Below are 9,846 nucleotides of genomic sequence, written 5' to 3' on the forward strand. Positions count from 1 at the left end.
TATACTTTATTAAATTGACAAAATGAAGAGTCAGACTTATAGCTGCAGTTGTAAGAAAATAAATATACCATGCATGTGGAGGAAGGACACTTTAAAAACTTTTAGACAAAGACAAATTAACCAAAATCAGTGTGAGTGAGATTGTTGAATGATTGATTGGAACCTGATTTATACAATTATCCATCAATAATTAGCTCACAGTGCTGATAAAAGATGAAAGAAGGGCCTGATAGTAGCTCCTGATTCTGGCATTACAAACCATTGACCAACAGGAATCACATGTTGCATCTGAACTGTATTTACAGTAAAAGCTTTGTGGGTCTAGTTTTACGCTCATTTGCCCTTTCAAAAGCTGTGCCTTTGATGTCATAGGTTCTTGTGACATTTGTAAATTTCACTGCAAAAACTGACATTTATCCTTGCAGCCAGACACAAGATTCGATCTCAGTTAAAACAGAAAATAAACGATGACTGCCTGCACTCGTGTGACTCATGTGGATCCATACACAAAAGATTTACTTGTACAGTATTTACAGCACTTAACCAGCTTCCCCCATTTGAGTAACACGTTCCTAATCACATTTAGTTACTAGATTAATTGATTAAGTTGTGCCATGATTACTGCGATGGGCTGGTGACCGGTCCAAGGTGTACCCCGCCTCCCGCCCGTTGATAGCTGAGATAGGCTCCAGCCCCCCCGCGACCCCGAAAGGCATAAGCGGCATAGAAAATGGATGGATGGATGGATGGATGGATGTGCCAATTTTTTAGGGAAATGCTTCCTCACTCTGCTTTTCAGACCTCTAAATATTCTGATTATTACCTCAGGAGGTAAAATCAATATTTGCTTGAAATGCTCACAGAAATATGGAACCTGTGACAAAAGGCTTTGACTTGATTTTACTGCATTTATGAGGCAAAAAAGGTGGGGAACTGAAGCTTTAACCAGACCACTGGAACCTGTGGCATACTTTTTCTTATGGAGAAAGATCATATATCAGGCATATAAGAGGTGTGTGTGTGTGTGTGTGTGTGTGTGTGTGTGTGTGTGTGTGTGTGTGTGTGTGTGTGTGTGTGTGTGTGTGTGTGTGTGTGTGTGTGTGTGTGTGTGTGTGTGTGTGTGTGTGTGTGTGCAGAGGAGTTAATATACTGCAGTTGTATAAGGTTCAAGTCAGCCAGCCCGGCTGCGATCGTCATGGTGTCCCTTGATTTGCAAACGTCCAAAGAAGTAAAGGAAAAGATACAGAGAGGCGATCCTGTTCTCCTCATTTTCCCTCTATAACAACAACTATTCTTTTTGTGAAGGACGACACAGATGAGAAGCTCAGAGTCTGAACCTGATAGAAAGAATGCTCTGTATAGTACGTGGAGGTGGCTTCAGGCCTTAATTAAAGGGCTGAGTGTGTGTGTCTGTGACTCAGCAGTTTGCAGTATTACCTCCTAAGCTCAGTTTCCAACACCGTGAGCCTCAGCTCAGTCCAACATGTGCATTATCTCCTGTCTATCCGAAGAACAAACCTGCGTGTGTGTGTGTGTGTCCATGCTATCCAGACTCATATCCTCTCCCACTGATCTCTTCGCAGGCAAAGATGCTTTGGCTCTCAGTGGAAAGGCTGAGTTTCAGACTTAGCCTTAACTTTGACGAGCCCGTCCCGACACCTCGGGCTGAAATCAGACGTGTAGCCACATTCACAATCTGTAAGTACAATCTGAGCAACTTCCATCTGTAAGTCCAAGAATGAAAATAAGAAGATGTAAAGTTACATCTGAAGAGTCCAGCTTTTGGACTTGATGCATGAGTACAAGTGAATGCAGCAGGTGGTGCAGAGATGAATGCTTTCAGTCACACTGAAATATTTTGCATCAGTCATCCATCCATTTTCTATGCCGCTTATCCCTTTTGGGGTCGCGGGGGGGCCGGGGCCTATCTCAGCTGTCAACGGGCGGGAGGCGGGGTACACCCTGGACCGGTCGCCAGCCGATCACAGGGCAGGGCAGATTTTACTGCAATTATGAGGGCAGACATACAACCATTCACACTCATACAGTCACCAATTAACCTAATGAGCATGTTTTTGGTCAGTGGGAGGAAGCCGGAGTGCCCAGAGAAAACCCACGCATGCATGGGAAGAACATGCAAGCTTCACACAGAAAGGCCTGTCGAACCGGCGACCTTCTTGCTGTGAGGCATGTGCACTACCTGCTGCGCCACCGTGCAGCCCTGCATCAGTCATTTGAGCACTAAATCAGAAAAGTGCAAAAAGGTAGCATTCGTTTCTGTGAAGAGTGTTGAAAATTGTTAGTCATCACATTAGATATTATTACATTAATTATGACAATTTTGAATCAGAATTCCACTCAACTCTATAGACAGGGAAAGTTTATTCCTATTAAGATATTGCAGATTTAATGGATTTTTAAAAATACCTTTTAGGTTTGGGACAATGATCGCAATTCAAATAATGAAATGCTGGTCAATTAAAGAAAAAACATTTTTTATACACTAGTATTTTCAGAGCTTTAGATTACAGTGCAATGTGGTGGTTTTTTGACGCCTCCTTGTGGTGAACAAATGGTACTACATGCTCACAAAGAAAGATAAACTAACACACAGTACTGGAATCATGAGTTCATTGATCACATCTTTTCAATTTACCCTTTTCAGGGTTTGAGGATGAGTGGGAGAGACTAAACCCTGTCCTGGCACACAGTTATATCTGAACAAACACATACTGTATCTCATGATGTGATTTGCTTTTTTTGCTCCAGTGGTCTGCAAAGTTTTGCACAAATGCACTCCCACAAACCCACTCCCCAAAAAAAGGGGAACAATTATGTCTGCATCTGTGGCACATGGGCACACTTCATGGTCCCAGTATCAGTTTTGTTTTCAGCCCTTTCTTCTATTTCTATTTGGGGAATAATTGTGTTCTAAGTTTCAGACTTAGAGTTACCATACTGTAACTGGGGGCTGTGGGGGGTGTTAACATGTTGCCATGAAATCAGTGCACAAAAGCTGTGGGCTACATCTTGTGCCCTTTTATTTTAGCCAATATTTGTTTGCTTTTGGACAAATCAGCACCATGAAAAGTATGCCGAATTGCTTATTAGCAGTTCCTGTTTCTAACCATGCCCTGGACTTACAGAAAACTTTCACTGGATTACTTTGAAACAGAAGAAAACATAAAGACGCGACGGTTCTAAAGCACGTTCTGGAGTTACAGGGAGTGTCTTTTGTCTGTTATTTACATGCGACTTTATGGACATTTATTCGCCATGCACGGTAGAGATAATGGTAACCTCCAAAAGAAGTCACACTGAATCTAAAACTACAGGTATTATGTCTATGTGTTAAGGATTGAGTGAGTTATGTCTCCAAAAAGGAGCATATTTTCTCTGCATCTTGCAGGAAAGAAACATAATCTGTTTTGCCTCTTTGAACTCACGTGTCTCACAGACACTGCTGCCGCTCCAATCACAGACGGTGTGGTACATGTGCTTTTCTGTGAGGACGTAGCCGACCAATGGAGCCCCTAAAGTCCCATATGGTAATAGCTGTTACCTTGTGCACACAAGATAATAACCTGGATCAATTACCTTTGTTTGAGCTCTCTCTTTATTTCCTGTCTTCTCCTTAGATACCATGAGCATCATATATCTAAAACAAGCTTTTAAATACTGGTCATAGTATTTATTATTCTTGATAAATCTTATATATTTTTACCCTGACAACCATATACTGACCAGTTACTTATTGTTACACTATTACAACAATCATCCCATGATATGTGAATTAAAGATTTAGACCGATACGTGATGGTTATTGGATGATTGTAAACAACAATAATGTGATTTTACAGTGCATGGCTGTCTAATAGTAATATTACAGGTGTATTGATGAAAAATCACGCTGTAAAAATAGAAACAATTTGTCAAGAATAAAAGATATGACCAGCAGTATTTTTCAGATATTGGATGAAATAAGGATAGAGATGAAACAAAGGTCATTGATATAAGTTATTCACTTGTTCACACAAGATAAAAAATAGAACATTACAAGTTATTACAATACTTTAGGGCCTCTGTATCCTACAGTGCAAGTTTTTTCAACAGTGGCACATTTTTTTTTTTATTATTTTGGCTCCAGGGCACTGAACTTGAAATGAGATAATGAAAAAGGTTTACACTGAGTGCTGACTCCAGTTTTAAGGCTCTTGGATGGTGTTCATATCTGTAATAGATGAGTAGTGTGACTTGTAGCCCTTTGACACTTCCTGTAATTTGTGACTACAGTGACCACACTGTTGAACCGAGCCCAGATGTAAACACCCTCACATGAAAGCTGAAGCTCAGCACTTTACCCTCATCGCCATTGTTTTATTTCAAATCCAATATGCTGCAGCCAGCAAAACATTTACAGACTGCAGTGGTCTGCAGCTGAGTGAAGGTTAAAATGAGACACATGCAGGGTTCCTGTGCTGCCAGCAGGTGGTGCTGCTCTCAAACCAAACACCTGGAGACACGTTGACAGCAGCAGCAGACCAAGACAAAAGACATGAGATAGGGAGTGCAGTGTGTCCAAATGTAGAGAGTGAGACTGATAAAATAATTAAATGTCAAATTAAAGGATCTTATTTGATCTTTCCTACATAATTGAGAAAACATGGAATCTTTTTGTTGTTGTTTTTTAAATCTACTATATACAGAAAATTGTTGTAAATGTTTATTACAGAGTACAGAATCATATGTTAAGATGCAGAGATAAACTTTGTCGTTCCATGCAGATGCAGTCACAACAATGTCATCACATTTTCATCAACACACCACTCTTGATGGGACATTTTGTTGTATAATAACTATGAACTGTCTGAGTCAGTTGGTGTCTTATTGGAAAACCACCAGAGGACAGTTCAGTGTTTTTTATTACTGTGTTTGTCTATGAGGAAGGCATAAATGACCTTGAAGATCTTGACCTCATCAAAATATAATAACGCACCATTATGTTAAAATGCACTAACATATAATATTACAGTTTCACACAGTGTCATAATACCTGATGACAGCTATATACAGCAGGAGCTGAATTCTCCTGATCTGGTCTGATTTATGCTTTTTAAAGCACAGCAGACTCATTCATTCTCACACATACTGTTCATAAACAGCATTTTCTTTTCTATTTTACAACTTGCAGACCTTTACAAAAAGTCCATACTGTGAAGTTTGGCCCAGGGTGGTGACAGTCACTGTATAGCTTTATAAGCAGATATAACAAGTGAATAAGTGTGTGAAAATATGAGTGTGTAATACGCATGTTCGCGCTTTAGGGTCAGCCTTGCTGTCCTAGAGCTGTGATGAGGTCCTGCAGCGGCTCAGTGTCCTCCGGCTCCAACAGGCCGTGCTGCTGGCAGAAGAGTGTGAGGTGTGTGAAGAGTGTGTTGAGGTGTGGGTGCAGGCCCAGCGCGAGCGTCTCCCTGTAGTGAGACCAGTAAATGTGAGCCAGAGTCCTGAAAAACAGCAAAAACACCTTCTGGACGAGAAAGATGAAGCCTGGGGGAAACACCGAGCCTGGAAAAGAGGGATGAGATAATGGCTTTACACTGAAACTGAAATGTGATGTAGAACAATGTAACATCAATGAAGGGCTGTCTACCTGCTTTTGTGGGGAACACATCTTCATCAGTGAGTAGCTCCTGAACGTATGACATGGCGTAGTCAAAGTAAAGTGGGGCAGAGCACTTCAGCTTCCTGCCGTGGTCGTCGGTCCAAACGTAAACCCTGTGAACACCAACACACACCCTCATTAACACACAACTAACAGTGCTAGCCCGTGGGAAAAATTATATCTTAAAATGTCAGTTCAACTAAGTCATAAGAAAAAAACATGGAGGCTTTGCGATCTCAAGCCAAATGAAACTTCTGTCACCATCCCGTTCACCAGTTTATCATCGCACTCATCAGACTCACGATGGAGAGTTTAAAAATAGCCCCGAACCCTTCCAAAAGTTTTTTTTTCTTTCTTGTTGTTATATTACCCACAATGCAACTCGACTGGCAACAGTTCAGTCAGTGATTCAGGTTTGTTATGCTAGCAGTGGCTAACGTAGCCTCGACCTGCTCTCCTCAAGCAGAGAGGAGGAGTGGGCTACAGAGGTACGGTGGGCTCACTTTTTTAAAACCCCAGATTTATTATTTTTATTTTTTTTACTTTTAATTCTTGTTGTCTTGAGCCCCATTGGAGGCTGACTCAGGTGACATCACTTGAGGACATTTATCACATCCCTGTGGAGCCACAAAAGGATTTAAATAACCAAGACCTAACAGACTTTGATATTTTAAATTGGTGGAGTTCCTCTTTTGATAATGGAGGTGAATACTGTAACATCTTGTTTGTGCCGCCTAAATCAAATCGAAAACTAACATTAGAGAAATTCAACAGTAATTTGTCTTTCCAGAAACAAGCCTGTGGTCTTTGAGGAGAGTCCATTAACTGCTCTGTCAACAGTTTTCACGGTTTCGGGGCCATTTCCTTGATAGAAAGTGGTTTATACAAATGAATTAGCTTCATGTCCTATGGATATCTCAGCCACTGCAGACGATGCGCACAGTGTCTACATGGCAATATACTACGACAACAAAGTGAGAAAATATGATTATTCTAGCTTGTGATTCGGGAGAACTGGCCCTTTAAGAACATGCAGTATAACACTCAGTAACGTACGTGTTGCCTGGTCCACAGGCAGTTGGGCAGGTGCTGGGAGTGCAGAACTCAGACAGTGCACTAGAGAACAGGTTTATGTGCTTGAAAAACGCCACAGCTGAAAGACATCAATAAGAAGAAAATGTATTAGGGAGTATAAGGAGCACAAACAGTCAGAAATCTGCTGTGTTTCACGGCGTCCACTCACTGTTGCTGGCGAGCCACTCTGCTTGGTCGACGCCAGGCGGCAGCGCTGTGAGGGCAAACACGTCTGTGTGTGTGATCCGCTGGCTCACATACTGCTGCTGCAGATATGGACGCTCCTCCAGATTATTGTTATTAATTCCCCTTGGGAAGACAGTGCAGAGTTAATGAAGCAGGGACAGAAAGAGAAAAGACAGAGAGACAGAAAATACGGCTGTGTAAAACAATCGATAGGTCAGTGGATTAATTACTCCTGCTGCAGCCAGTAGATAACACAGTTCATACTCTCCGATGCTCTCTCATCTGTCTTTCCCTCTGTGGCTGACAGACACACACACACTCATGCAAACACATGCAAACCGTGCTGCAACTGCAGACCTGAATGTCCAATAAACCAGCAGGTAATGTAATGAAGGCAGTCAATTTAGAGCGAGAGTCATTACTGTTAATGAAACTCACTGCTGCAGTGGGCAGAGCTGCAGAGCTGCAGAGCTGAAAGGACTAACAGTGTGTGAGATAATGTAGAGAGGCGAGTGCTGAGGCCTGCCAGCTTCACCAAACCTCGCTTTCCTCCAGAAGTTCAAATGCCTGCTGATAAGCCACAGGTAGTGCTTTATAATCAGTAATGTGGGGCTGGCAGCCTGGGAACCTGTGAAAGAGTGCGAGTGCGGGAAATGACCGACAGTGTTTGCGAATGCCAGTGTGTACTGGAAAGCCAAACTTGGCTGCATGATTTGACTTTATGCAAACAAACGGAGGCCACGCTGACACAGGTGGTGTGTGCCGAGATGATCAAGAGTGCTCTACTCTCGTCTCTTTGATAGCTCGGGTGTTTTTTAAGACGGCGCTTTGGGTTAACGTGAATATTTCAAAGTGTAGTAGAATCAGGCAGCTGCTGCGTTCGGCTTTTAAACAGCAGCTGAGAGTTTATTCAGTGTGACCTTGCCCACTGCGATAAGGGAAACACAGTCAGCTCTTTGGGTTTCACTCCCTCTGGTGTATGTGTGTGTGTGTGTGTGTGTGTGTGTGTGTGTGAGGGCTGGGCAGGCAGAATTAGTTTAATGGTCGAAACAGCGGGTCTTTGTTCATAGCAAAGGTCATGAGAGGCAGAGAGGAACAGTGGCAGAGACCAACGTAAACATCAGAGACAGAGGAAGCACTCGGATTGTGTAGTAAAACTAGTAGAAAAAGCCAAACTACTAACACTACACTGTAAAAATACTCTCTACAAGTTTAACTGCTGCATTGAAAATGTTGCTTGAGTAAAAGTATGGAGGTATAATCAGGAAAATGGTCACAGCATTAAAGTAAAAGTACAGAAAAATGTCCCCTGTGACTGTTGTACTATATCTTTATGTGATTAATATTCATGCATTAGTGTACAAGCAGGACTTCATTGCTGTTGTTGTTGGTTGAGAGGTGGAGCTCATTTTGAAATATTTTGTATAAAAGTGCAACTTGTGTTTATTTTAATTATGGATTAATCTGCTGATTATTTTCTCCATTAATCAAGTGATTGTTTGGTTTGTAAAAATTTGGGAAAGTTCACAATTACCCAGAACCCTCAGTGACACAATGTTTGCTTTGGGCAATCAACACTTCAGACCTCAAAACTGATCAATTGACTAACCATTACTGATGTGATCGTATGTTATGTTTGGTAAGTAGCTCATAAAGCTGTCAGAAAAATGGAGCGGAGCAAAAAGTACCTCAGATTTGTACTGAAGTATGGTACTTGAGTGAATGTGTTAGTCTGACCAAAGGTACAGTAGTGCAAATCTTAAAAACGTCTCCAACGTCCTCAGGAACTTCTTTTGTTAACATCCTGCTCTGTTCCAGCTCCATGGCATTAACTCCATTACCGCCTCTTGGCTACCAGTTGTCAGTTGTCACACACACACACACACACACACACACACACACACACACACACACACACACACACACACACACACACACACACACACACACACACACACACACACACACACACACACAGAACCCGGAGCTACTTGTGATGTGTTTGTGTGTAAACACGCTCCTCTGTGACCCTGCTCTCCTGCTCTCGGCCATCTGTTTACCTTTACCTCTGCAGTGTGGGAGAACTAAACAGTCGTCTTCAGCGTGGCCAGCTGGCTCCAGACAGATTCATCCTGGAGCAAATATTTGAATAGAAACACGCACACACATAATCTCCCCTCGTCTTCCTTCAAACTACTTCTCGACATGTGTTCCCGCTGTTAGAGGAATCCACCTTCACTGATGCCATCGCACAAATATGTAACACACACGCACTCACACACATTCTCTTATCTGGAGAACATTCCTCAGTAAACCATGTGCAGCCAGCTTTCCAGTCATGTTTCATCTAACCAACTAACAAGAGCGTGTAAAGCTGAGCGTACAAAGCTGGATGAAAAACACTGAACTCACTTCCAGAGAGGAAACATTAGAGGAAGGCTCATGAAGAGAAAAGCAACTCACAGTTTCTCACTGCTGATGTCAGAAGGCTGAACAGTCTTGCTGTCTGCTTTTGCAGCTGAGGGGTAACTATGGCAGCCCCCCATGGCGCAAAACTAAGAGCAGAGCTGTTGGTCGTGCCGGCCCCACTTTTCCATCCCGAACATACTAACCCACACACTTCCACATACTCCGGGCAGCATATGGTAACCGCTGCTCTGACACAAACATCTCAGCTCACAGACGAATCCATGCAGCTGACAAACATACGAAGTCCACTGCTGAATAACTTTTCCACAACACACACACAATAAAAAAAAGTAGTCCAGGAGTTGTGGATGGTGTCCTGTGTTGAAAAGTGAGGCTCTCCAGCTGTGAGCTTCTCCCTGCGCTCCACTGATCCAGTGTCAGTGTGTCTCCTTTGTCTGGAGTCCCACACCCCACAGGCTCCTCCTCTCCCAGCTCCAAGCGGACAGGCAGGTTTC

General features: G+C 42.6%; 1 protein-coding gene across 1 annotated transcript; it reads right to left on the reverse strand.

Annotated features, from left to right (window-relative positions):
* Positions 1 to 4,715: 4,715 nt before the first annotated feature.
* Positions 4,716 to 9,767, reverse strand: LOC139337098 (MOB kinase activator 2). Its single transcript, XM_070971473.1, has 5 exons — positions 9,386 to 9,767; positions 6,906 to 7,045; positions 6,719 to 6,815; positions 5,651 to 5,775; positions 4,716 to 5,565 (listed from the first exon to the last, which is right to left on the reverse strand). The coding sequence occupies exons 1-5, from the start codon at positions 9,466 to 9,468 to the stop codon at positions 5,327 to 5,329; spliced, it is 684 nt and encodes a 227-aa protein (XP_070827574.1). The 5' UTR covers positions 9,469 to 9,767; the 3' UTR covers positions 4,716 to 5,326.
* Positions 9,768 to 9,846: the final 79 nt, after the last annotated feature.

Source organism: Chaetodon trifascialis, chromosome 10, assembly GCF_039877785.1.
Source record: "Chaetodon trifascialis isolate fChaTrf1 chromosome 10, fChaTrf1.hap1, whole genome shotgun sequence".
NCBI classification, from domain to species: Eukaryota; Metazoa; Chordata; class Actinopteri; order Chaetodontiformes; family Chaetodontidae; genus Chaetodon; species Chaetodon trifascialis.

What these genes read in the sequence shown, in the direction of transcription:
- LOC139337098 (XM_070971473.1), bottom strand. Translation starts at nt 9,468, where the DNA reads ATGGGGGGCTGCCATAGTTACCCCTCAGCTGCAAAAGCAGACAGCAAG. An exon ending in GACATCAGCAGTGAGAAACT is followed by an intron (nt 7,046 to 9,385) that starts GTGAGTTGCTTT and finishes TGTCTTCCCAAG; the next exon opens with GGGAATTAATAACAATAATC. An exon ending in GCCTGTGGACCAGGCAACAC is followed by an intron (nt 5,776 to 6,718) that starts GTACGTTACTGA and finishes TGGTGTTCACAG; the next exon opens with GGTTTACGTTTGGACCGACG.